Here is a 25,207-nt window from a genome sequence, read left to right as displayed (position 1 = left end):
ACATTTTTAATTATGAAGATTTTCCGACATTTATAAAACACAACATAACATAACACAATTTTTTTAACGAGGTAGCCAGGTTCCGCTACCATTTTGGCTCTCTCAGATTATCTGGGGCTGTGGCGGGGGCTGGCTTGATCTTTTCTCCCTTCATCACATACTTATTCACTTCCAAGGCATACGAGCCCCGCTCCCCACAATGCCGGTAATAGCACAGGATATCACCGGGATTCAAATTGCGGTCAGGGTGCCCCTTTAGGAGGTGCTCCTCGACATCCCTCCTAGAGGCAAACACCACAGCAACAAGGCCTGGCTCCGCAATGAACCCCCAACCTTTAACGGGGCCGAAGCGCTCCACAAGGCCCCGGTACCGCGGCCCTCTGACCCGGAAGGTAGCCTTTCTCAGATGCTCTTTTTCTCAGTATGTGCGGGCAGCAACCTCTGCCCGGCGCTGCTCCCGGGTAGCCATTTCTATGAGCAGCTGCTGGTGTTGCCTCTCCCAGTAGGGGCCACTGACCTCAGGTTCCGCCTCCAGGGGAACCAGGTGCAGACGGAGTCCCGCGTCCCCGGCAGCTACCGGGAGGCCGCGCTGCAGTGGAACCGGCATGTCCCTCCTGTGCAGCTGCAGCAAGATTTACCGGGTTTGCGATGGCCGGTGGCGAGGCCGGAGGCGTTGCGGCCTGGTCTGGTTTGGCCGGTGGTGAGGCCGGAGACGTTGCAGCCTGTTCTGGTCTGGCCAGTGGGGAGGCCGGAGGCGTTGCGGCCTGTTCATCTTTCGCGGGGGCTGGAGATTCCGCTGCCAATGTCAGGGTTAGCGGCTCGGCTGCAGTCGCAGCCGAGGGCGGAGGAGGTGGTATTACAGTGGCGGGGGCCGGATTCTGCGACAGGGTAGGCCAGATCAACTGGAACTGGGTTCCTGCTTACCCACTCCACGCGCATGGCATCCACTTCACAGACCCGCACCGCCGCAGCCACACTCCTCATTCTCCTGCAGAGTCGCTCCGTCTCCTCTTCGATCCAGGCAGCCATCCCAGGAACAGCCCTCTCAGGTGACCAGTCCCGTTGTTCCGACATCCTGCTGCTTCTCTTTCCAGGAACTTTAATGCAGAGTCCTGGTGTCCCTGCGCCAAGCTCCGCCTTCACATCCTGTATCCCCCCTCAGTTTTTTGTCACCAGGCTCTTCTGTGACAGGGGCTTTGGCTTCCGCTTCATGCCGTTTTGCTGAGGATGATGGCGCAATTGTTGTTTTTGGCGCCAAAATATGGCAGGCAAAATGGCGGCAAGGTAATTTTCACAGTCACTTTTTAGATTTGGGCAGTTCTGTAAGGCGCACGTCACCTGGGTTAGCAGGCACAGTTCTATGGTTGCTGTGGCTCGAGGGTCTCCGGACCCGGGGGCTTACGGCCACTTTAAATGTAAGGGGTATTTACGGGGGATTATTGTTCGTGATGCCACCTGCGGGTTGTGGTAAGGGGAGTACCGCTGCTGCAGAAGGGAGTACTAGGGCTGATGGTATGGGGCAGCAAGGTGTTAGTCCCTCCGCAGGTAGGGGAGGCCCCGGATGATGGGGGATGATTTGGTAATCGGGTGGCTTGGCCTTGGGAAGCAGGGTGCAGGGGTCAGATTACTTACTGCGGTAGTTGTGGTGCTGTATGTGATTGAATAAGCAGATATTCACACAGATGGTAAACCAAAGTCTCTAGGCACCCCAATCTCTACGGGGGGAGCCCCAACAGTGTCACTTGGTGAGTCTGGAGCCCTGCCTCCGTGCACAAATTGATTGACCAAGCAAATGAGAGGCAGAGGCGGGGGCTGTTTTTCCAAGTCTTTTACTCACAAGTAGTTCAGGCGCTGCCCCAGAGTACTGTCCACTGTCACGATGGGCTCCAGCCGATCCCGGATCCGTGAAAGGTCAAGTCCGGTGTGTGTGTCAGTCTATGGGCCCTTTCCTCCTTTGATGCGCTAAGTATCGGATCCCCGTGGCGTGGAGCACTTGGGGATCCCGGTGTGAGTAAGTGTCCCATTCTGTATGCTGATAGAGCGAGTCCGTTGTGGGGCCGGTCCTCAAACCCGGATCCTATATGCTATTTGGCTGCTGACTCGTTGGGACGGGTCCGGTGACTTTTCTAGCAGTTCCCTGTAACCCTTGCAGACTTGGAAGATAACGTAAAGTATATCTGCCCTAGGATTCTGTATCCCAACAGCGCCAGTCCTGTGGAAGCAGCTGCCTGCTTCTCCCCAGCTACTGTGTTGAACGCCTTGGCCCACAGAGCTGCTCGCATCATGTCCGCTCTACTCTGTGTCTGAAGCTGTTCTCTTCCTGTGGTAGTTATGTTGTGTGTTCAAAGCTGTTGCCCTCATCCGCTGCCACCAGTCGGTTCACTACTCTCACCTGGTCAACCTGCTCTTCTCACTGTGTGCTCCTGACTCCCCCTGGTGGTTGCTACTCCCTGACCATGAGTCCCCAGTTTCAGTGGATCTGGGGAGCCCCTGGTGTGGTGGCGTCCTGTAAACCCACCGCTGTAGTGACCCCATACTGTGATCCGACCCTGGCCCGGTCCCCATTGTGGAGGGCAACCTGGTGTAATTGTATGTATGTGTAAGTGGATACCGGTACCAACCTTCCCTGGACCCAAGATAAGTACTACACCCTAATGGGGATGCAGTACACTCTGGCACCTGAAGCCTCAGGGGAGCCACACAGTGACATCTGATTAATGACCCAGTAAACAGACCACACTTCCCAGTACCTGAGAGTAGTGTGTCTTCTTTTTTTCCCTGGGCTTTATGGGATGTTTTTAATGTTTTTCTTTTCATCTAATATTTGTGTATGTAATTATAATAAAAGTTCAGATACATTTATCTGATAATTATTTCTCTCTTTGGAGTGATTTCTAGGCCTAAGGCTATGTGCACACGCTGCTTTTTTTTGAAGCTGCGTTTTTTTGGCCGCTAAAACGCACAAAAAAAACGCACCCGCGGCAAAAAGACGCGGCAAAAAAACGCATGCGTTTTTACCGCGATTTGGTGCGTTTTTGGCTGCGTATTGCTGCGTCTTTGATCTCTGCGTTTTTCCTATGCATTGCATGGGGGGAAAACACAGAAAAACGCAGGAAAGAATTGACATGTCCATTTTTTTTTTTTTAAGCTCAAAAACGCAGCTTAAAAAAAAAGTTGTGTGCGAACAGCAAAAATGAAAACTCAGACTTTGCTGGGGAAGCAAAGTCCTGCAGTATTGAGGCCAAAAACGCACCCGAAAAATGCGCAAAAACGCTGTGAAAAACGCACTGTGCGCACATAGCCTTAGTTAGGTTCTTGATTGTGATGGTCGCCCCCTTAGCGGTCCACAATCATGTCTCGGGTCATTAAGAGGGGAGATTCTGAACTGATACTCGTCTCCTTGCCTTTGCACTGACCACTCTCTCCTTCTACACCATAACCCATTACCTGACTTTCTGATTAACCTTCACTATTTACTCCCCACCACACACCTTTCTAGACTATACGGAGACGCTAACCATGTAAAAGCTGCCATCTTATCTCTCTTATTATCTCCATTATTTGTATTATTACATATGATTCTTTATGATGTCACATCATATTCTCGCCATTCAGATCCCTACAATTTTGGATCCTCTCAGTGGTGATCTTCTATATAAGATAATTTTCGTGATTGTGTCATCAAGGATGGATAAGGACAGGGACAAGATGGTGGAGAGGATATTACACCTCACCCTAGAGATCCTCTTCCGGCTTACTGGAGAGGTGAGAGATTCTGATGACGTCACATTACATCATTCTTATCTATGGGAATAACAGATGGACAGAACTGGAGAGGTGAGGACTCTGGAAATGTCTATAGTGAGATTTATTAATGTGTCTCTCCATAACCAGGATTACACAGTAGTGAAGAAGACCTCTAGTGACCGCTGTCAGGACCCTGTGTCTGAGGGATGGGGAAGACCCCTGAGCCCAATCACAGGGCCTCCACCTCACCCCCTAATACATGAGGACATCAATGACCAGAAGATCCTAGAACTCACCTACAAGATGATTGAGCTGCTGACTGGAGAGGTGACACTGCTGGGAATGCTGGGACATTATACAGTAATGCTATGAAGGGATCGGGGGTGACGGTATCATTGTATGTGTCAGGTTCCTATAAGGTGTCAGGACGTTACCATCTATTTCTCCATGGAGGAGTGGGAGTATTTAGAAGGACATAAAGATCTGTACAAGGACATCATGATGGAGGATCCCGAGCCCCTCACATCACCAGGTAATAGACAGGACTAAATACACACGGCCTATAATTATCTGTATGTAAGAATGAATTCAGTCCCTGTACGTGTTTCCTCCAGTTCTATCCAGTAAGAGGACAAAACCAGAGAGATGTCCCCATCCTCTTCTCCCACAGGACTGTAAACAAGAAGATCCCGATGTTCCTCAGGATGTGTCTCCTCCAGTTCTATCCAGTGAGAGGACAACACCAGAGAGATGTCCCCGTCCTCTTCTCCCACAGGACTGTAAACAAGAAGATCCCGATGTTCCTCAGGATGTGTCTCCTCCAGTTCTATCCAGTGAGAGGACAACACCAGAGAGATGTCCCCGTCCTCTTCTCCCACAGGACTGTGAACAAGAAGATCCCAATGTTCCTCAGGATCATCAGGTAGATGGAGAGAAGGTGTCATGAAATCTCCCTATGATGTGTAGACGGCTGTGAAGGTCTTGTGCTCAGTCTTGTTTTATCCTCCAGTATTATATGTTTTATACTTGTGTAATGAGAGCGGTGGAGATGGCAGGATTAGAGCTGATCATAGATGTGACTTCTCCATCTGTCTGTGACTTTTACAATATTTGTTTCAGGGTGAAGATCTGACCCTTATTAACACTGCAGAGACATATGTGAGGGGCGATGAGTGGTGTAAAGAGGAGATTCTTACATATGACTACCCAGGTGAGTAGTAACTAGAGATGAGCGAACTCGGGATTCGGTTTTTGAACCGAATACTGACTTTAAATACCAGAGTTGGGGTTCGGAGTACAAGTCCTTTACATATGAAAGCCACTTGCGTGAGCGTCTCTATGCTGTGGTACGCTCGGTGCTCGGCCCTGTGCGAGCCTCTTGCAGTGTTTGAATGGCTTGCACTGGGGGTAACAACAGTGTGATCTGATGGACTGTGCAAAAATAAATTAATTAATTTGAAAAAGCCTTCCCACCCTCCCTGGAAGTGATCTGCTTATGGCTGGCTGTATATGGGTGGAGACTCAAACTGCCAAACAGTGATTTTGAACTAGTCTCGGTAAAGTTCGAACCAGTGGGGGTTCGGTTCGATTGCTGCCAGCAAACCAAACCTCCAAAGGTTCGCTCATCTCTATGAGTAACCATTTTTCTGGCTGTTTTTTTTGTGGGATGAGGTACACCAAAAGCGTGAAAAACATTTCAATTGCAGCAAAAAACGCGCAATTCTGCAATTTTTTAATAAAAATTATTTATAGCGTTAATTTTATGGCAAAACTGACCTGGCAAGATAATTCTCCAGATCAATAAAATATAAGTAGGTACAAAACATGTCTAGTTTTTTATTTATTAAGTGCTGAAAAAAAATCTGAAATGTTTTAAAATTTCGGGATATCGTGCTATGTGTGGGCTTATTTTTATGCACTCCCAGCCAATGTTTTTAAATATATCATTTTGGGATAGATCTGATGTTTTGATCACCACCTATTATATTTTTTTGTGTTGTTACAGCAGGGGGAAAACAACAGTTGTGGTGTTTTTAATTTCTTTGTCGTTACACAACTGATTTGGATTAATTTATTTTACATTTTGGTAGATTGGACTTTTACGAACACTGCTTTGCCGAATGTATTTTTTTTTCCTTAATTTCTAATGGGTGAAAAGGAAGGGGATTTGAACTTTTTTATTTTTATTTTATTTATTTTTTTTACTATATTTGTTATTTCCCTTAGGGGACTTAAAGCTTTGATCATCCAATCACCTAACATTGCACATAGCTGTGCAGTGTAAAAGAAAAATAAATCTATACTACAGATAAGAATGTGGGAGCTGCTACCGTGTTTCCCCAAAAATAAGACATTGTCTTATATATTTTTTCCCGAAAAATGCACTAGGGCTTATTTTCAGAGTAGGGCTTATTCTCAGAAAAACATGGCTGGGGAAAGTTTATCCCCCCAAAAATGCAGACCCCTCCCTTCCTAGGAGAGTCATACTTGGCAGACCCTGGGAGTCTGCATCGCTAATAAATCAAAAACCGGAAATAGAGATCCATATTATAAATAAATGCAAATCCACCAAACTAAACTTATTAACCTGTATTAAACTTGCATATTAATACTTAATCATCAACGAGACAGAAAAAATTCAAAAATATACATTTTTATTAACAATATTCAAAAAAAACAATTTATTTAACACATGATTGAGATGGGAGTAAAGGGGGCTTTACACGTTAGCGATATTGCTAGCAATTTGTAGCGATAGCGAGCGTGTAAGTACCCGCCCCCGTCGCGCATGCGATTGTTTGTGATTGCTGCCGTAGTGAACATTATCGCTACGCAGCGTCACACATACCTGGTCGGCGTCATCGCTGTGACTGCCGAACAATCCCTCCTTCAAGGGGGAGGGACGTTCGGCATCATAGCGACGTCATCGGAACGTCACTAAGCGGCCGGCCAATCAAAGCGGAGGGGCGGAGCTGAGCGTGATGTAAACCTCCCGCCCACCTCTTCCTTCCGCATTGGGGCCGGCGGCAGGTAAGGAGACGTTCCTCGCTCATGCGGTGTCACACACAGCGATGTGTGCTGCCGCATGAGCGATGAACCACAACGCTAAACAACCCTTACCGATTTTTGACTTTGGGACGACCTCTCCAGGGTGAACGATTTTCACCATTTTTGAGGTCGCCTAAGGTCGCTGGTAAGTATTACACGCTGCGATATCGTTAATGACGCCGGATGTGCGTCACTAACAACTTGACCCCGACGACCAAACATTAACGATATCGTAGCATGTAAAGCCCCCTTAAGAACACACAGTTTAAAAAATACCCCTTAAAAACACAGACAAAAAACCTGCAGCAGTGTGGTTAGTAGAATATTACATAGGAGTGGTCAAAAAAAGTTATATAATCAATAAATAAATTGTACAGAAACAGTAAGCAGACTCAATCTCCAAAAAAAGGTCTTTATGAGATCAATGGGGATTAAAATTTAAAGTAACAGTGGCATTAAAGTTCATATATTCCATAAGAGGCGACATTCAGTTGCTCAAGTACTTTAGAAACCATATAAAGGAGCATCACTGCAACCCAATATGTAGTCACATAAGATAACACTAATGCGGGTGTCACACGGTGCGTTCGCACGAGCGATCGTACCCGCCCCCGTTGTTTGTGCGTCACGGGCAAATCGCTGCCCGTGTTGCACAAAGTCGTTAAACCGCCGTCACACGTACTTACCTTATGAGCGACCTCGCTGTGGACGGCGAACATCCTCTACCTGAAGGGGGAGGGACGTTCGGCGTTACACAACCGCAGGCCAATAGAAGCGGAGGGTCGGAGATGAGTAGGACGTAAACATCCCGCCCACCTCTTTCCTTCCGCATAGCCGGCGGCTGACGCAGGACGCAGCTAAGCTGTGTTCATCGTTCCCTGGGTGTCACACGGAGCGATGTGTGCTGCCCCGGGTACGATGAACAACCGGCGCCATGAAAAATGATTTTTTAAAAATAAGCGACCTGTACACGACTCATGATTTGTGACCGATTTGCGAACGTTCAGCGTCGCTCGGAGGTGTCACACGAAACAAACTATGTCGGATGTGCGTCCCGAAAACCGTGACCCCGACGACATATCGCACGATAGATTGTCTCGTGTGACGCCCGCATAAGACATGGCACAGTAATGTTCAAAATTCCCCATATACTGCAATACTCATGGTTACAACAATTTAACCCCAATCACCATTAATGTTACCATGCTGAACAGGGGGAACCAACGACACCAGACTAACAGGAGATGGAGACAAGATAATAATGACCACTACCTGTAGAACCAAACTGCCCAGCACTTCAACGCGCGTTTTACACTGACTTCGTCAGTCTGTGTCGCTCGCTGATCCTCCTGCTATCTTCGAATGGTGCTCCCAGCAGGTATGCTCCACGCGGTCCTCCCCTGCTTCTGGCCAACACTCACATAAATTAGATCACGCACAAATATACTCATGCACACACTCACATCAGATCGCACACACATTCGTCACAACCGGTGATACCGATTGCTTCTGGCTGGCAGAGGAATTTGGGACACAGTGCAGCAGAGTGTAAGGACCTGCAGTGGGACGCAGTGGCACTACACTGCATCCTAGATTCACCTGCCGGCTAACGGTATCGCCGAATGTGGTGAGTTTATATGTGCGATCTGATGTGGGAGTGTGTGTGTGTGATCTAATGTGTGTTTTTGAGATCTGATGTGTGGTTGTCCGTTCCAACGCTGGTCCTTGATGCGTTCCACTGCAGGTCCTCCCACTCTGCATCTGGGGAGTAAGATTACGGGGTCTTCTGTCTTCTTTCTTCACTCTTTTAGAGGTGTCTGCTTTCGACAATGAAGTGTCCTGCAGTATTCTTTAACTTTTTTTAGCTGCATGAACACTACATTATTGAACCGCGACTAGGGCTTAGTTTCGGGATAGGGCTTATTTTTAAGCCGTATGCTGAAAATTCCTGCTAGAGCTTAATTTTGAGGAAACACAGTAGTAACCGCAAAAGCATCAACACGGGCAGTAGTAATACCAAATCCAGGTCATTTTCAGCCTCCTTTGCCTCTGCCAAGCATATTAGTGTGGAAGGCTTTACGGAATATATGGCACATCATCATGCTGTGACTGGGACAAGTGATGTTACCTACCTATGTTACAGTGACCCTATCAGTTTGTGCCAGTGTTCTGATCCCAAATGATAATTGTTGAATTTTGTTGTTTTTTTTTTTTAATTAAAAAAATAAAACATGAAATGTGTGCACTGCATTACTAACAGGGCTGGTTTTTTTTTCCAATTTAACATCTCTTACTATGGAGAGGTATTTTTGATATTTCTAAGGCTGTGTTTGTATTAGAGATTGAAAGGGATTGGATACAGTTCTAGGAGACCTTAGTGTTAAGCCCGCTACACACGCTTCAATATATCTCACAATCCGTCGTTGGGGGCAAGTTGTAAGTGACGCACATCCGGCATCGTTTGTGAGGTATCTGCGTGTGACATCTACATGCGATCAGGATTGAACGCAAAACCGTTGATCGCAAACACATCGTATCATTCTCTAGAATTGAGCGTTTTGTTGCACGAACCTAGTCAATTGTAACGTGTGACATCCCTCATACGATTTTGTTGTCTGATGCTATGTGCGCAGGTGTGCGCTCTGCACCGCAGCTTAAAAAAGGTCTGCTTCAGAGCGCAGCTGAAAAGCTGCGTTCTGAAGCGCCTCACAATGTCTGTCATGCACTAATCTCTGTCAGTCGGTCACTATCTCTGTCCCTCACTCTCAGTCCATGTCAGTCTATCCCCCTTTCTCATATACTCACCGATCCCCGATCCCTGGCGCTGCACGGCATTCACACTGCTCCGGCGGCTTTTACTGTTTTGAAAAAGCCGGCCGCCCATTAAACAATTTCGTATTCCCTACTTTCCCCGCCCACCAGCGCCTATGATTGGTTACAGTGAGACACGCCCCCACTCTGAGTGACAGGTGTCACACTGCACCCAATCACAGCAGCCGGTGGGCGTGTCTATACTTTGTAGTGAAATAAATAATTAAATAATTAAAAAAAACGGCGTGCGGTTCCCCCCATTTTTAAAACCAGCCAGATAAAGCCATACGGCTGAAGGCTGGTATTCTCAGGATGGGGAGCTCCACGTTATGGGGAGCCCCCCAGCCTAACAATATCAGCCAACAGCCGCCCAGAATTGCCGCATACATTATATGCGACAGTTCTGGGACTGTACCCGGCTCTTCCCGATTTGCCCTGGTGCGTTGGCAAATCGGGGTAATAAGGAGTTATTGGCAGCCCATAGCTGCCAATAAGTCCTAGATTAATCATGTCAGGCGTCTATGAGACACCCTCCATGATTAATCTGTAAGTTACAGTAAATAAACACACCCCCGAAAAAATCCTTTATTAGAAATAAAAACACACACATATACCCTGGTTCACCACTTTAATCAGCCCCAAAAAGCCCTCCTTGTCCGGCGTAATCCAGGATGATCCAGCGTCGCTTCCACCGCAGCTGCATGGAGGTGACCGGAGCCGCAGCAGACACAGCCGCTCCGGTCACCTCCATGCAGCAAATGAAGACAGCCGTGCGATCAGCTGCTGTCACTGAGGTTACCCGCGGCCACCGGTGGATGCAGCGGTGGCCGCGGGTAACCTCAGTGACAGCAGCTGATCGCGCGGCTGTGTTCATTTGCTGTGTGGAGGTGACCGGAGCGGCTGTGTGTGCTGCAGCTCCGGTCACCTCCATGCAGCAGCGCTGGATGCGACGCTGGATCATCCTGGATTACGCCGGACAAGGAGGGCTTTTTGGGGCTGATTAAAGTGGTGAACCAGGGTATATGTGTGTGTTTTTATTTCTAATAAAGGATTTTTTTCTGGTGTGTGTGTTTATTTACTGTAACTTACAGATTAATCATGGAGGGTGTCTCATAGACGCCTGACATGATTAATCTAGGACTTATTGGCAGCTATGGGCTGCCAATAACTCCTTATTACCCCGATTTGCCAACGCACCAGGGTAAATCGGGAAGAGCCGGGTACAGTCCCAGAACTGTCGCATCTAATGTATGCGGCAATTCTGGGCGGCTGTTGGCTGATATTGTTAGGGTGGGGGGCTCCCCATAACGTGGAGCTCCCCATCCTGAGAATACCAGCCTTCAGCCGTATGGCTTTATCTGGCTGGTTTTAAAAATGGGGGGAACCGCACGCCGTTTTTTTTTAATTATTTAATTATTTATTTCACTACACAGTATAGACACGCCCACCGGCTGCTGTGATTGGGTGCAGTGTGACACCTGTCACTCAGAGTGGGGGCGTGTCTCACTGTAACCAATCATAGGCGCTGGTGGGCGGGGAAAGCAGGGAATACGAAATTGTTTAATGGGCGGCCGGCTTTTTCAAAACAGTAAAAGCCGCCGGAGCAGTGTGAATGCCGTGCAGCGCCGGGGATCGGGGGTTGGTGAGTATATGAGAGAGGGCTGCTAACTTCAGTTACTCAGGAGATTAGCGGTCACCGGTGAGTCTTCACTGGTGACCGCTAATCAGGACGCGACACAGACACAGCCGCAGCATCACAATGAAGTCGGGTGAAGTTCACCCGAGTTCATTCTGACAGTGCGGCTCTGTCTGTGTCTGCTGTCATCTGCCATTCAGCTCTGCTACATGGCTGTCTGTGTCTGCTGTTAGCGGCCATGTAGCAGAGCTGAATGGCAGATGACATAGTAAAAACGCATCCCACATTACACACGCTTGGCAAGTCAATAAATAAAAAAAAAAAAAGGTGCTCAATGCATACGTCACATAACACATGATCTAAAGGATCGCACACAAAATTGACCAATTTAACATAGACTACTAACGCTCGTGTGACAGCAAATGAACGACCAACGTGAAATCTCATAGATCCCGTATGCAACCTGGGCGTGTCACATCGCAAATGCGATTGTACAACTAATTGCAACGTGTAAAGTGGGCTTTATTCATATCTTTTCAGGACAATTATAGTAGGTGAAATTTCTTGGCAAATATTTAAACCGCAAATCAAATTTTTGAAAGAAATTCAACCCATTTAGGAAATTCAAATTTCATAATATTTGATCACCTCTAGTCTTTCGTACTTAGTATTGCCGCTTTTGGCTGTCATAACCTACTGCGACAGCCATACACATGCTTCTGGCAATCTCCCTGAGAACTCTGAGCCCATTCCTCAGGGGCCCTTCTCGAATGTTATTGGGCTATCAAGAGCAGAAGGTAAGACAAGATATCATTACCTTGCACAAAGAAGCAAAAGGATAGTAAAAGAAACAGCGGGTATTGATTTGTTCCCAGAGACAGAGCTGTAAGAATGGTTCAAAAATGTAAAATTATAGGAACACTGGCTACTCCAACTGGACAATGATAGAGAGAGGAAATTGTCATTGGCTGCCACCAGATCCCTGAAGAGACAGGTGGTCAAAATGATCATGTCACAATTGGATTTGAGAACTATGATTAATAGTTTGCTATGTTAACGGTGTTCTGGAGATAACTGGCTGTTTTGTTTGTTTTGTTGTTTTTTTTTATCTTTGTTTGTACCAACGGTTAGAAGTAGAGATGAGCGAGCCTTTGGATATATTGGGTTCGCCAGGTACATTCAAACCTTAAAGTTTGGTTTGTGACCCTGACTTGATCCAAACCTCAATGGAGGACAGTAATTGGGCACATCGTGGCTCCACCCACTTGCTGCCAGTCATAAGCAGATCACTTCCGGGGGAGGGTGGGCGGGGTTATTTAAGTTGTTTGTTTTAACAAACGGTTAGAAGTAGAGATGACTGAACCTTTGGATATTCGGTTCGCCAGGTACATTCGAACCTTACAGTTCGGTTTGTGATCCTAAACTTGATCTGAAGCTAAATGGAAGCTAGTAATTGGGCACATCGTGGCTCCACCCACTTGCTCCCAGCCATAAGCAGAACACTTCCGAGGGAGGGTAGGCCGAATTATTCAATTTTTTTGTTTTAACCAACGGTTAGAAGTAGAGATGAGCAAACCTTTAGAAGTTTGATTGTACATTTGAACCTTAATAAAGTTCGGTTTATGACCCCCAACTTGATCTGAACCTCAATGAAAGTCAGTAATTGAGCAGATCGTGGATCCACCCACATACTGTCAGCCATAAGCAGGAGACTCCCAAGGGAGGGTGTGCGAGATTTTTTTTTTTTTTTTAAATAAATAAATTTTTGTTTATATGTGCACATTACATCTGATCACACTGATTTTACCCCATATGTAAGCCGTTCAAACAGCGCAAGTGGCTCACACAGGTCTGAGCATCACTCATACCCAAGCACAGCGCTGCTTTCTTGAGTGGTTTGCACTCATAACTCACTCAAACTTCGAACCTGAACTTTCTTTTTTGGGAAGTCTGTACCCGAACTCCGAACATTGAACCTCAGGTTCGCTCATCTCTAATTAGAAGACACCGTTTACATATCCAGAGAATTCAGAGAGTTTTCCCATACCTGAGATGATTGTCCTACCAGGGATGCCTGCCATATGTATTTTGGGAAGCATGTTCAGTATTCTAAGTTCTGGGATTCTTGTGTCTAAAAGTTTTGTAGAAGCCAAACCTTCAATGCTCCTTCTCAGCTCTTTTTACATACTTATGAGTTTGGTCTTCATACAGTTTGGTGCCATTCTATGTACATTGGTGCCGTACTAGTACTTTTTTTTTTTTTTTTTTACTTTAAGCCTTATGGTATGAAAGACACATAGTACCCTAAAAAGAAGTCATCCAAAAATCAGGTCTGTGTCAGCAACAGAATTCTAAGACAGGGGAGGTTGAGGGTCAAGGCGGAAGAGTTATCTAGATAAGTGGATTACAGAGAGGATAAAATATTTCCCAGCTTTCAGTCTTTATTCACATATAGACTTGGGGGAATCAATGTTTAGATCTGTTGATCAGATTGATTCTTTTATGTGTGCAAAATATCTTCAGGGGTTGAAAACTATAGACTGCAGCCATCGGCCATGCTCTTATCTTGTCTGTATATCAAAATAAGAGGAACCATTTTTTTTAATTTTTTTTTTTAAAATTTTAAATAATTTAAAATAAAAATAAAAAAAACCTTGCCGTCCCCACAGCTGGTATTTTCAGGCTCGGGAGACCCATGCCTCTTGGGTCCTCCCAGCCTAAAAATAGCAATAATTATTAATGGGAGGCGTCTGAGACCCCACCCCCCAACACTAATCTGTAAGTGAAAATAAATAAGCACAAACACTGAAAAAATCCTTTATTTGAAATACAATACAAAAAACCCCACCCTCTTTCACCACTTTATTAACCCCCAAAACACCCAGCTCTACTGTAATCCATATGAAGTTCCACGACGATCCCAGCTCTGCTACATTTGAAGTGACAGCGAGCGGCCACAGAATGTGACTGCCCGCTGTGGACGTCAGGCAGACTGAGCTACAGCGATGATTGGTGACGTCACTCAGGTTATTTACGGTCACAGCTTGAGGTTCCCACAGTCCACCACCTGTAACCACTGGTAACTTGACCGTAGGGGACCTTAATGAACTCAGTGACCTTCCCTCAGGGGAGGTTACTGAGTTCACAGACCTGCATCTCCTGGCAGAAAACTGCAGGTTATTTTGCCAAGAGATGCACATTTGGTGCTGAAATTTGTACATCATATTCCTGCACCCAAGCTACACCTCCTGGCAAAAAAAAAGTGTGGTTTTGAAGCGCTAGCGATGAAATGTTTTTGCCAGGAGGTGTAGATTTGGTGCAGGAATATGGTGTAAAAGTTTCAGTTTCACTCCGTTTTGGTGCAGTTTTCTGCCAGGAGGTGCAAATTTGGTGCAGACATTTGAGCACCAAATTTTCACCTCCTGGCAGAAAACTTCACTGAAACACTGTCAAAAACTTTTTTATGCATTTTTTTTTTTTGCCAAGAGATGCAGATTTGGTATTGAAATTTGTATGCCATATTCCTACACCCAATCTACACCTTCTGGCAAAAAAAATTTGCATCAAAACCGCATGCGTTATGATGCAGTTTAGATGCTTTTTTTTGCCAGGAGGTGTAGGTTGGTTGCAATAATATACTGTAGAAATTTCAGCACCAAATCTGCATCTCTTGGCAAAAACAAATCACAGTTTTCTGCCAGGAGATCCAGATTTTTTTTAACTCGGTGACCTCACCTGAGGTGAAGTCACTAAGTTCATTGAAGTCAGGCTACCTGTGGTCACAGGTGGAGGGCCGTGGGAACCTCCAGCTGTGACCGCAAAGAACGTGAGTGACGTTACGGCTCAAAGCTGTGATCATTCACTACCTGAAGTTACAGCAGGCGGTCATGTGCTATGGCTGCTCGCTGTCACTTCAGATGTAACAGAGCCAGGATAGTCATGGGACTTCGTGTGGATTACGTCGTACCTGGGTATTTTGGGGGGTTAATAAAGTGATATAAGAGGGTGATTTTGTTTTGTATTTTATTTCAAACTATTTGTAGTACCCGGCGTTGCCTGGGATCTGTCTCTCTATCTATCTTTCTGTCTGTCTGTCTGTCTCTATATCTCTTTGTCTGTCTGTCTCTCTCTGTCTGCCACTCTTTCCCTGTCTGTCTCTGTATTTTTTTTTGTATGTTTTTTGTCTGTGTCTGTCTCTCTCTGTCTGTCTCTTTCCCGGTCTGTCTCTGTGTGTCTGTATGTCTCTGTGTGTCTATCTCTTTCCCTGTCTGTCTGTGTCTTTGTCTGTATCTTTCCTTGTCCATCCTTTTGTCTGTCTGCCTCTTTTTCTGTATCTTTCCCTGTCTGTCTTTTTCTCTGTCTCTCTTTCCCTGTTTGTCTGTCTCTTTCCCTATCTATCTGTCTGTCTGTCTGTGTCTTTCCCCATCTGTATCTTTCTCTTTCTGCCTCTGCCTCTTTCCTTGTCTGCCTCTGTGTGTCTTTTTCCCTATCTGTCTGTCTCTCTGTGCCTATGTCTGTCTGTCTGTGCTGTCTATGTCTGTCTCTCCACAGAAATCATATAACCTCACACATAAGCTTCTTATACTAGGAATGTCCCTTGTTCCTATAGCAACCAATCAGAGCTGCTATTAATGATCTGTAGCTCCCAGCTCCATTGACTTTAATGGAGGCAGGTTTTTTTGGAGAAAGTAAAGCGTGGGGTTAAATTTTCCCATTTAAACATAGTTTATGACCATCCCTGAGTAACATGAGGTGTCTGTGCTAAGTTTCGTGATGTAACGGTGCGGATTCCTTTACGATACGATACGATACACATTATTGATCCCGTGGGAAAGTATGGTATCACAGCAGTACAACTTAAATCATAACATGAATTACATAATTGACAAGACAGTAGAGTTGACAGAAGAACATTATACATTAGATTAGGACATACACAGCGGGTGAACTGAAAGTAGAAAAAATAAAGTAGACATTCATCTTGATGATTTAACACTAATGATATTGTTGTACATTCCCATAGCAGTTGGCACAAATAATTTCCTATATTTTTCCTTCTTACACCTCAGAAGGATTAGCCGGTTACTGAAGGTGCTCTTCTGTCTCATGAATAGCTCATATAATGGATGTGCATTATTATTCATAATCGCCATACACTTTTTCAGAGTTCTTCTCTCCACTACTGTCATGCCTTCATAGAAATGCATATAATTATTTTATTATGCCATGTAATAAGATAACATTTAGTAATTGACATTGATACTGATGTCGTGATATCCAACAGCGCCATCTGTTGACAATGTTGTCTTACTGCAGTTAGTTTAATGTTTCACTGGTTACTGTGCAATGAAAATTGTCCTACCAAGGCTTATGTAGTTACCCATCAGACCTTGCATAGGCTCTGCCCCTTCTTCTTCTTCAGCAGCCATTTCAGTTACATGGACACACACATTCTGCATGCTGAATATCTCTCCAGATCTCTGCTCCTTATGTTTGCCTCTACATAGCACAGTCGGTGAGTTATGATCCCCTGGTTAGGGCTCATCAAATTATAATGTAGTTGCTCTGTTCTGCAAGTATTATCCAGACATTATAGCTAATATGTATTTGCCATGTAGTGCATTTAACCTGCATGTCCTGTATCGAATGGAATGCTATGTAACTCAGATATGTTGTATGTTGTACTTAGTATTTTCATTTATTTCTTGTAGTTTTACACTGATCTCATTAATAAAAGTTGTAAAGGACCCTCAGCGTCCGAGTCAATGCATTGATGGGAAAGAGTTAAGCTGTCTGTCAACTCGTCTTCCAAAGCACAGATTGAGGGTGCCAGAACAGTAAAACGACTGCTATAAACGGGGTTGAAGCATAGACGCCGACTTCTATCAGAGAGCAGTCAAGCCGCATACAGACACCATGTCAGATAGAGGATCTGAAGTTTATGTGACACGCTCCCATGTAAGCTCGTCAGCTTAAGGAAGTCTGTGAGCAGCGCTGCAATTGCCACCGCCAGGGCGAAGGCGGAAGCCGCCAAAGTGAGAGCTGCCTTCGCTGAACAAGAGTTGAAATTAAAGACAGAAAAAGCATGTCTAGAAGCCGACCTTGCAAAACTTGCTGTAGACACAGAAGCAGCAGCAGCAGAAGCTGAAGTACAGGCTTTAGAAGAAGCAGCATGCAGCGACGGTAAAAGTTTCAGGTCAAGGCTCGGACCCGAACTTAGTCATCGGGATATCTCACAACGCACTTCGGACTACGTGCTACAGCATACCGCATCAGATGACCGTCTACATTCAGCTCCAAGAGAGAGACTTAATCCTGCCATTCAGCCATCAACCTTCATTCAACAAACATCCCATGTTAAGCATGAAGGTAATTCCGTCCACTTAACACCATCAGTGTCACCTGCACCCAAGTTTGTAGATTCCTACCACACAGCGAACCGCCACAAGATGGAGGACCCCGATGGTGACTATCATGGTGACAACGTATTTGACGGCAACAATAACTCACTGGGACCTCATCATAGCGACATGTATCCGGACCACCCTCTCAGAAATCAAGACCTACCAGCTTTCCTCAAGTTCTTCGCACGCCGTGAGTTACTCACCAAAGGTCTCTTAAAGTTTAACGACCGTCCTGAAAGTTACAGAGCATGGAGAGCTTCTTTCAGAAACGCCACGGCCGGCCTGGACATCTCTGCCAATGAAGAGATCGATCTCTTGGTCAAGTGGCTAGGAAACAAATCAGTAGAACATGCAAAGCGCATCAGGGATATCAGCATCAACCACCCGAGCAAAGGTTTGTGCCTGTTATGGGAGAGACTTGATGAGTGCTATGGCTCTTCAGAGAGGATAGAAGAATCCCTCTTCAAAAGGTTGGAAGACTTTCCCAAGATCTCTAATAAGAGCTTTCACATGCTAAGAGAATTGAGCGACCTCTTGGTAGAACTCCAAGTCGCCAAGTTTGAAGGAGACCTGCCAGGCCTCGCATCCCTAGATACAGCCAGAGGTATTAAACCCATAGTGAATAAGCTGCCTTACAGTCTGCAAGAGAAATGGTTGAACCGGGGTTCAGATTACAAACAACGTCACAACGTTCCGTTTCCTCCATTCCACGTCTTCGTAGATTTTGTATGCCAGCAAGCCAAGATCAGGAACGATCCGAGCTTCGACCTTTCCACCGCAGATCCCATCAACCCACGAACAGGTAACCTGCTCCAGTCCGCAACCCTCGAGGCTCACCTATCACTGTACACAAAACTAATGTGTCTGCTACAGATTCATCACGCAAGACCCACAGTACAACAGAACCTGAAGGGTCACTAACAATTGACCCAGACAAAGAGTGCCCCCTACACAAAAGGCCTCACCCACTGCAACAGTGCAGGAGTTTTAGAGGAAAATCTCTTAAAGACCGTAGAATCTTCCTCAGAGAAAACAAAATATGTTAGAGATGTTGTGCATCCACATCTCACTTAGCTAGAGACTGCAATGCCAGTATCACTTGTTCGGAGTGTAACAGTCAAGAGCACAGCACAGCTCTACACCCAGAACCAGCCCCATAGAACTCCACGCACATAGACCGACTTACAGAGCACGGCGGGGAGGAGACAGACAGTACACCCCCTGAAGTGTCACCCCAGTGCACTCAAGTTTGTGGAGAAGGTCTCACTAACAAATCCTGCTCAAAGATCTGTCTGGTTACAGTTTACCCTATAGGCTACAGAGAAAAAGCGGTTAAACTCTATGCTATACTCGACGACCAGAGTAATAGATCACTCGCCAGCTCAGCTTTCTTTGACATCTTTGGAATCAAGGGACTTAGCTGCTCCTACTCACTGAAAACATGTACAGGAGTGAGTGAAGAATCTGGCAGGAGGGCAACAGGTTATCAAATTGAATCCCTAGATGGGAAGATATCCTTACCCCTTCCTACATTAATCGAGTGCAATGCCATCCCGAACAATAGAGAAGAAATACCCACTCCAGAAGCGGCACTACACCATCCCCATTTGAGAAACATAGCGCATCTCATTCCTGCACTTAATTCTCAAGCCAAGTTGGTCCTTTTGCTGGGGAGAGACATCATCAGAGTTCACAAGGTGAGGAAACAGATAAACGGTCCTCATAACTCGCCCTGCGCTCAGAAGCTAGATCTTGGATGGGTAGTTATAGGTGACGTCTGCCTCGGGAATGCTCACAAGCCGAACAACGTCCACTCTCTCTACACGAACCCATTGGAGAGTGGCCGTCCATCCTTTTTCCTACCCTGCCCCAACAAATTCCTAGTGAATTAGAATCTCACCAATTCGGCACACTTAAATGGTGGGAAAGACAGATACGCCATGGATGAATTGTGCGACGGAGACAAAGATCATCTAGGGTGCGCTGTCTTTCAAAAGACCAAAGAAGATTATAAACTAGCCCATTCCATTGAAGATGAGACCTTCCTGGAGATAATGGATCAAGGATTTCACAAGGATGAAAACGACAGCTGGGTGGCTCCACTACCATTCAAGCCACAAAGACCCCGTCTTCCTAACAACAAAGAGCTGGCACTAAAGCGCCTTACCTACTTAAAGCGCACTTTCTTAAAGAAGCCAGAAATGGAGCTACATTTCTTTGCTTTCATGGACAAAATATTCAAAAATGGTCACGCAGAGGTAGCTCCACCTCTGAAAGAGAACAATGAATGCTGGTATCTCCCGATGTTTGGTGTATATCACCCCAAAAAGCCTGGACAGATACGCATAGTGTTCGACTCCAGCTCAAGATACCAAGGACTCTCCTTGAATGATGTCCTTTCTTTGTCGCTCCATTGGGAGACCCAGACAATTGGGTGTATAGCTATGCCTCCGGAGGCCACACAAAGTATTACACTAAAAGTGTAAAGCCCCTCCCCTTCTGCCTATACACCCCCCGTGCCTCACGGGCTCCTCAGTTTTTTTGCTTTGTGCGAAGGAGGCTGACATCCACGCATAGCTCCACAGCTTAGTCAGCAGCAGCTGCTGACTAGGTCGGATGGAAGGAAAGAGGGCCCATAACAGGGCTCCCGGCATGCTCCCTTCTCACCCCACTTTGTCGGCGGTGTTGTTAAGGTTGAGGTGCCCATTGCGGGTACACAGGCAGGAGCCACATGCTGTTTTCCTTCCCCATCCCTTAATGGGCTCTGGGTGAAGTGGGATCCTAATCGGTCTCCAGGCACTGGGACCGTGCTCCCTCCGCAGCCCCTGGGAATCTGCTGGATAGGAGCCGGGTATCGTCAGGGACAAGGCCCTGCTACTGTGAGGTACTCTGTGTCCCCGTGGGGACCGCGCATGGAGCGCTTGTGCCATACACATTACAGCACTGCTGGGTGTGTTAGTGCGCCGGGGACTACCGCGCATGGAGCGCTTGTGCCATACACATTACAGCACTGCTGGGTGTGTTAGTGCGCCGGGGACTACCGCGCGGCCGCGCTTACTGCCGGCCGCGCTTATAACTTTAGTCCCCGGCTTCTGCGGCCTAGTGTCGCATATTCCCGCCCACAGGCCTGCCAGTCAGGGGAAGGGCGGGACGCTGCACAGATCGGCAGCGCTGAGGGCTGGAGCATACATTTGTATCCTCCTCCCCCCTCACTCAGTACACTGGGGCACTAGATTCCCGCACTTTCTTGGGCACGCCCACGGTCCCCTCCTCCCCACAGAACGCCGGCAGCCATTCCTGTCAGCGATTCAGACGCTGGAGAGGAGAGACAACACAGGGAGACCCAGGCAGGGAATCTGGTGATCACACAACCGCTCTAAGCGGTCGGTAAGCAGCACCTGTGGTGCTGGCCCCACTGAGTACCGAAGTGTGTGTATATATATATATATATATATATATATATATATATATATAGGCTTATAGGCTATACATTTGCACTGTACGGTCGCTCTGTTGATTTTTGGCTATATACCCTCCTGGTTGTTCTCAGAGGAGACAACATGTCATCCGCAAAAAGCAAGGGTGCCAAAGCACAGGCGTACTTTGCAACCTGTACCTCATGTACAGCTGTACTACCGGCAGGTTCCACTGACCCTCATTGTGTGCAATGCTCGGCCCCTGTGGCACTTACTCAGCCGGAGCCTCTGCGACTGGTGGCCCAGGTGGAACCACCTGCTACCACTGTCCAGGTGACAGGGACGGAGTTTGCAGCCTTTGCTGACAAACTGTCTGAGAGTATGGATAAATGGTCGGCTAAAATACTGGAAGCATTGCAGGCCAGACCGGTGATTCAGGCCCCGGGCACTGTCCAATCCTTGACCCCTGGTCCCCCTCAATTGGAACAGCAAAGTGCCCCTGGGGTAACCCATAGGTCCCAGGGTGAGGTCTCTGACACGGACCGCAGTCCCAGGCCGCCCAAGCGGGGTCGCTGGGAAATTCCCTCCACTTCATCACACTGTTCAGGGTCCCAGCAGGAGGACTCTCTGGAGGATGAAGCGGAGGTAACAGATCAGGATTCTGATCCTGAAGCCGCTCTCAACCTAGATACACCTGAGGGTGACGCCGTAGTGAATGACCTTATAGCGACCATCAATCAGGTGTTGGATATTTCTCCCCCAGCTCCTACAATTGAGGAGTCAGCTTCTCAGGAGAAATTCCGTTTCAGGTTTCCCAAGCGTACATTAAATACGTTTCTGGATCACTCTGACTTCAGAGAGGCAATCCAGAAAAACCGAGACTGTCCAGACAAGCGTTTTTCCAAGCGCCTTAAGGACACACGTTATCCCCTCCCCCCCGAGGTTGTCAAGGGCTGTACTCAGTGTCCTAAGGTGGATCCTCCAATTTCCAGACTGGCGGCTAGATCCATAGTTGCAGTGGAAGATGGGGCTTCACTCAAAGATGCCACTGACAGACAGATGGAACTATGGTTGAAATCCATCTATGAAGCTATCGGCGCGTCTTTTGCTCCAAAATTCGCAGCCGTATGGGCACTCCAAGCTATCTCAGCTTGTCAGGCGCAGATTAATACAGTAACACGTACGTCTGCCCCGCAAGTGGTGTCCTTAACCTCTCAGGCGTCGGCATTTGCGTCCTACGCCATTAATGCTATCCTGGACTCGGCGAGCCGTACGGCGGTGGCATCTGCCAATTCGGTGGTACTCCGCAGGGCCATGTGGCTACGTGAATGGAAGGCAGACTCTGCTTCCAAAAAGTTCTTAACCGGTTTGCCATTGTCTGGCGACCGCTTGTTTGGTGAGCGATTGGATGAAATCATTAAACAATCCAAGGGAAAGGATTCATCCTTACCCCAGTCCAAACCAAACAGACCTCAACCACGAGCTTTCGGTCCGCGGGCAGGTCTCAATTCTCCTCGTCCAAAAGGCCTCAGAAAGATCAGAGGAACTCCGATTCCTGGCGGTCTAAGTCACGTCCTAAAAAGACCGCCGGAGGAACCGCTCCCAAAGCGGCCTCCTCATGACTTTCGGCCTCCTCAAAACCGCATCCTCGGTCGGTGGCAGGCTCTCCCGCTTTTGCGACGCCTGGCTGCCACAAGTAAAAGACCGATGGGTGAGAGACATTCTATCTCGAGGTTACAGGATAGAGTTCAGCTCTCGTCCTCCGACTCGTTTCTTCAGAACATCTCCGCCCCCCGACAGAGCCGAGGCTCTTCTGCAGGCGGTGTGCACTCTGAAGGCGGAAGGAGTGGTGATCCCTGTTCCTCTTCAGCAACGGGGTCACGGTTTTTACTCCAACTTGTTCGTGGTGCCAAAAAAGGACGGATCCTTCCGTCCCGTTCTGGACCTAAAACTGCTCAACAAGCATGTGAAAACCAGGCGGTTCCGGATGGAATCGCTCCGCTCCGTCATCGCCTCAATGTCCCAAGGAGATTTCCTGGCATCAATCGACATCAAAGATGCTTATCTCCACGTACCGATTGCACCAGAGCATCAGCGCTTCCTGCGTTTCGCCATAGGGGACGAACACCTTCAGTTCGTGGCTCTGCCTTTTTGGCCTGGCGACAGCCCCACGGGTCTTCACCAAGGTCATGGCAACAGTGGTGGCAATCCTACACTCTCAGGGACACTCGGTGATCCCTTACTTAGACGATCTACTTGTCAAGGCACCCTCTCAAGGGGCATGCCAACACAGCCTGAACATTGCTCTGGAAACTCTCCAGAGTTTCGGGTGGATCATCAATTTTCCAAAGTCAAATCTGACACCGGCCCAATCACTGACATATCTTGGCATGGAGTTTCATACTCTCTCAGCGATAGTGAAGCTTCCGCTGAACAAACAGCGTTCACTACAGACATGGGTGCAATCTCTCCTTCAAGGTCAGTCACACCCCCTGAGGTGCCTCTGCACTTCCTAGGGAAGATGGTGGCAGCAATGGAGGCAGTTCCTTTTGCGCAGTTTCATCTGCGCCCACTTCAATGGGACATTCTCCGCAAATGGGACAGGAAGTCGACGTCCCTCGACAGGAACGTCTCCCTTTCTCGGGCAGCCAAGGCTTCCCTTCAGTGGTGGCTTCTCCCCACTTCTCTGTCGAAGGGGAAATCCTTCCTGCCCCCATCCTGGGCAGTGGTCACGACGGACGCGAGCCTGTCAGGGTGGGGAGCGGTCTTTCTCCACCACAGGGCTCAGGGTACTTGGACTCAGACAGAGTCCTCCCTTCAGATCAATGTTCTGGAGATAAGGGCAGTGTATCTTGCCCTAAAGGCGTTCCAGCCGTGGCTGGAAGGCAAACAGATCCGAGTTCAGTCGGACAACTCCACAGCGGTGGCATACATCAACCACCAAGGCGGGACACGCAGTCGGCAAGCCTTCCAGGAAGTCCGGCGGATTCTGCTGTGGGTGGAAGCGACAGCCTCCACCATATCCGCAGTTCACATCCCGGGCGTAGAAAACTGGGAAGCGGACTTTCTCAGTCGCCAGGGCATGGACGCAGGGGAATGGTCCCTTCACCCGGACGTGTTTCAGGAGATCTGTTGCCGCTGGGGCATGCCGGACGTCGACCTAATGGCGTCCCTGCACAACAACAAGGTCCCGACATTCATGGCACGGTCTCAAGATCACAGAGCTCTGGCGGCAGACGCCTTAGTTCAGGATTGGTCGCAGTTTCAACTCCCTTATGTGTTTCCTCCTCTGGCACTGTTGCCCAGAGTGTTACGCAAGATCAGGGCCGACTGCCGCCGCGCCATCCTCGTCGCTCCAGACTGGCCGAGGAGGTCGTGGTACCCGGATCTGTGGCATCTCACGGTCGGCCAACCGTGGGCACTACCAGACCGACCAGACTTGCTGTCTCAAGGGCCGTTTTTCCATCTGAATTCTGCGGCCCTCAACCTGACTGTGTGGCCATTGAGTCCTGGATCCTAGCGTCTTCAGGATTATCTCAAGAGGTCATTGCCACTATGAGACAGGCTAGGAAACCAACGTCCGCCAAGATCTACCACAGGACGTGGAAAATATTCCTGTCGTGGTGCTCTGCTCAGGGGTTTTCTCCCTGGCCATTTACCTTGCCCACTTTTCTGTCCTTCCTCCAATCCGGATTGGAAAAGGGTTTGTCGCTCGGCTCCCTTAAGGGACAAGTCTCTTCGCTCTCTGTGTTTTTTCAGAAGCGCCTAGCCAGACTTCCACAGGTACGCACGTTCCTGCAGGGGGTTTGTCACATCGTCCCTCCTTACAAGCGTCCGTTAGAACCCTGGGATCTGAACAGGGTGCTGATGGTTCTTCAGAAAACACCGTTCGAGCCAATGAGGGATATTTCTCTCTCACGCCTTTCGCAGAAAGTGGTTTTCCTAGTAGCAGTCACTTCACTTCGGAGAGTGTCTGAGCTAGCAGCGTTGTCGTGCAAAGCCCCTTTCCTGGTGTTTCACCAGGACAAGGTGGTTCTGCGTCCGGTTCCGGAATTTCTCCCTAAGGTGGTATCCCCTTTTCATCTCAATCAGGATATCTCCTTACCCTCTTTTTGTCCTCATCCAGTTCACCAATGTGAAAAGGA

General features: G+C 47.7%; 1 protein-coding gene across 1 annotated transcript in view; it reads left to right on the top strand.

Moving 5' to 3' along the window:
• Nucleotides 1–3,585: 3,585 nt before the first annotated feature.
• LOC142312198 (uncharacterized) overlaps nucleotides 3,586–25,207 on the top strand; it is a 144,793-nt gene continuing 123,171 nt past the window's right edge. Inside the window, exons 1-5 of the mRNA XM_075351100.1 lie at nucleotides 3,586–3,765; nucleotides 3,895–4,074; nucleotides 4,156–4,279; nucleotides 4,362–4,669; nucleotides 4,867–4,957. Coding sequence (XP_075207215.1) covers nucleotides 3,586–3,765; nucleotides 3,895–4,074; nucleotides 4,156–4,279; nucleotides 4,362–4,669; nucleotides 4,867–4,957 — 883 coding nt within the window. The remainder of the gene's footprint in view (nucleotides 3,766–3,894; nucleotides 4,075–4,155; nucleotides 4,280–4,361; nucleotides 4,670–4,866; nucleotides 4,958–25,207) is intronic.

Source organism: Anomaloglossus baeobatrachus, chromosome 5 (assembly GCF_048569485.1).
Source record: "Anomaloglossus baeobatrachus isolate aAnoBae1 chromosome 5, aAnoBae1.hap1, whole genome shotgun sequence".
Classification (NCBI taxonomy): Eukaryota; Metazoa; Chordata; class Amphibia; order Anura; family Aromobatidae; genus Anomaloglossus; species Anomaloglossus baeobatrachus.
The sequence above is the reverse complement of the archived record's forward strand: the minus strand, read 5'-3'. Positions and strand labels throughout refer to the sequence as shown.